Source organism: Trachymyrmex cornetzi, unplaced genomic scaffold, assembly GCF_001594075.2.
Source record: "Trachymyrmex cornetzi isolate Tcor2-1 unplaced genomic scaffold, Tcor1.1 scaffold358, whole genome shotgun sequence".
Lineage (NCBI taxonomy): Eukaryota > Metazoa > Arthropoda > Insecta > Hymenoptera > Formicidae > Trachymyrmex > Trachymyrmex cornetzi.
This window is the reverse complement of record NW_017298300.1, coordinates 45259-47880: the sequence shown is the minus strand read 5'-3', so window position 1 is coordinate 47880 and position 2622 is coordinate 45259. Positions and strand designations below refer to the sequence as shown.

At 39.4% G+C, this 2622-nt stretch overlaps 1 protein-coding gene across 1 annotated transcript in view; it reads left to right on the top strand.

The window, feature by feature from the left end:
• The window catches only part of LOC108763337 (protein kinase C-binding protein 1), an 18788-nt gene extending 17459 nt beyond the window's left edge, over positions 1 to 1329 (top strand). Inside the window, exons 11-12 of the mRNA XM_018510841.1 lie at positions 3 to 43; positions 152 to 1329. Coding sequence (XP_018366343.1) covers positions 3 to 43; positions 152 to 311 — 201 coding nt within the window. The 3' untranslated portion in view covers positions 312 to 1329. The remainder of the gene's footprint in view (positions 1 to 2; positions 44 to 151) is intronic.
• The last annotated feature ends 1293 nt before the right edge of the window (positions 1330 to 2622 follow it).

Sequence of the window (2622 nt, the reverse complement as noted above, 5' to 3'; positions counted from 1 at the left end):
CCGTTGGCGGCGGTAGTTCGGTCGATCGCGCCAGTATCGTCAGGTAAATTCAATCGGTTACCGATTGTCAAAGTGAGCTAACCACGTGTCCAACCCGGGACGATCCGCGAAGGCGCTAGTGACGAGTAGAAATCTGTTTCTGTACTTTCAGTGACAGTTCGCTGGAGTGCTCGCTGAGTCTCGACGACAGTCAGAGCACGCAGGTGCTTCTCGGCAACTCGACGAAACCCTTCGCAATGGATCTCGACGTGCGTTCCAACAGGTCGAGCATCATATCGCAGGAGGAAAACGACGAGAATCAGCACCAATAATAATTAATATAACAATTGTAATAGTAATACTCGCATAGAGCGCACTTACGCCTTAGAATCTTTGGATTTTTCTTTTCTACGTGTGGAAAGATTAATCCGAGTTCTTCTGCGACGAGTCAAAGAACGATTCGATTCCGAAAGAGATGTGCGCCACCGTCGCGTTCTCCCGTCGCATTTTCTTTTTCTATAAGAAAAGTTTTCAAAACCGGGAACCTTATTGAATGATGTCGGAATCTGTTCTCCGCTTTTTGATAGATCGTAGTAGACGCGCGATCAAACTTCCGATAGTTGAAAGTATGCACATACATATGTATGTACATCGCTGCGCGCTCTCGTGTTTTCGAAATCGAATTTCGAAATGTCTTTCGTCTTCGGCGTCACGCAATTGTTTATCTGTACAACAATGTACGCCAATCGGACCATTTTCGTATAATCGCACCGCGTCAGATTTACACATCACTGTTAATATACACTTTCGCATGATACTTTCACGATAGAATTATGTATCACTGCAGCAGTATATCGCGACTTCTTTTCCTTTTTCATTCTTAATTTTTCCTTTGGCATTAGTCAAAGTCGCACTCACATTATGATTCATTACGATCGATTAATTATTATTCCTAATTGAAAAGCTTATTTCTTTATATCGTTGAAAGAGAGTTGAAACTATATGTAAGAGAACGAAATGAAGAGTCACATCGCGTGTCACAAGTTCTTTTTTAAATATATATTTAAGAATTTTTGGAGAAAAACCGCGGTCAGACGAAATTTCTTATTCCTTCTATTGTGTCTGTATCTTTAAAGTTTATCATATAACGCATGCACATATACGAGGTGATGTTTTGTTAAAGGCAGACAGAGATATTTTGTTAGAGGCACCCAGGATGGTGGCTCGCTAATGTTTCTCTACTAATCAATCACTAATTTTCTCTGATGAGAGAGAATCGCACCGCGTCGCGAAATATCGGTGAAACGCTCGGGCATCACGCGTATCTCGTTTTCCTGAAAAAAAAAAAGGTGGAAAAAGTAAAATATATGCGCGCGCATACACGCACGCACGCATACACTGGGTGACACAAGTTGACACAAACATCACTATCTTTCTTGACATTCAGAGAGTAACAAAAGCAGAAACTTATGTCGACTGACGATTTGTGTCACCAAATGGAACACATTATTTTGTTAGCTGTTATATACTTACACACCGACGATGAGACGAGATCTCGCGGTGTTCGAGTGAGCTTTCGAAGCTTCATATCATATAGATAAGCGTAGATTTGTATAGACACATTTATCTCCGTGCACACGTTGATCTTGTATCGAAATTAAGAAGTTTATTCAATGTTGAACCGGAGAAACCGGTACGATCATTTATTGATCGATTGTTTTTCAAAGGATTTACGTAAACGATTTTACGATTACTTACTGTAGTAATGCCAGGCAGGTTTTGCGAACGGTTCGGCTGCCGATATCGTAGGCGTTATAGTCTCAGCGATTAACGTCGTCATAATTATGAATACTCGTCGCGGAACACTCGTCGGAATGTTAAATGCACGCGAATCAATCTAACGTGTATGTACTACTGTACATGCGGATTAAACGGCGCATGCATACACAGATTTTTTCAACTACCGCACTATCTCGCAGATCACTTCGAATCGTCGGCGACTTGTCTACTCGCCACGATCTCTTTGAATTTTCATTTTTAGATCTGGGTTGGCGAGCCATCATTCGCTCGAATATGTTAATTTTTAAGGGAGTGATTTTTTGTCATTCTCCCTTGGTCGAGACGAGATGCATTTATTAATCGTACGCGTTTCATAAGTCTAGCTCTCGTACGATAGAGAGAAAGACAGTTCTATATTATCTACCTCCTTAAAAAAAAGAAAAACAGAAAAATGTACCAAAGATAATCGAGTGTCTGTGGAGGGTTGTTTTTATTCACGCTTAGAAAATCAGCCCGATAACATGACTAGCTCGGTTTGATCTCTTTTCTCGCGGTAAGATCAATTTTTTGGAGAATGGAAAGGAAATGGCACGTATGTAGTACTAGAAAATATTTGTAAAATAAATATTATATAATATATAAAATATAAAATAGATCACAAGATTTGCGATATTGAGGTAAACGAATCCTTATTTCTCAATAGGCTAATGGATCGAAAATTTATGATAAAATGGAAATTATTAAAATCCATGATCAGACTAAAGATTAATCTCTTAAAGCCATGATCGGACCAAAGATTGAAATTGAGATTGGATTGGAATTTAATCAATCGGAAGAAAGAAAATCAATCTCAAGTTTAATGTA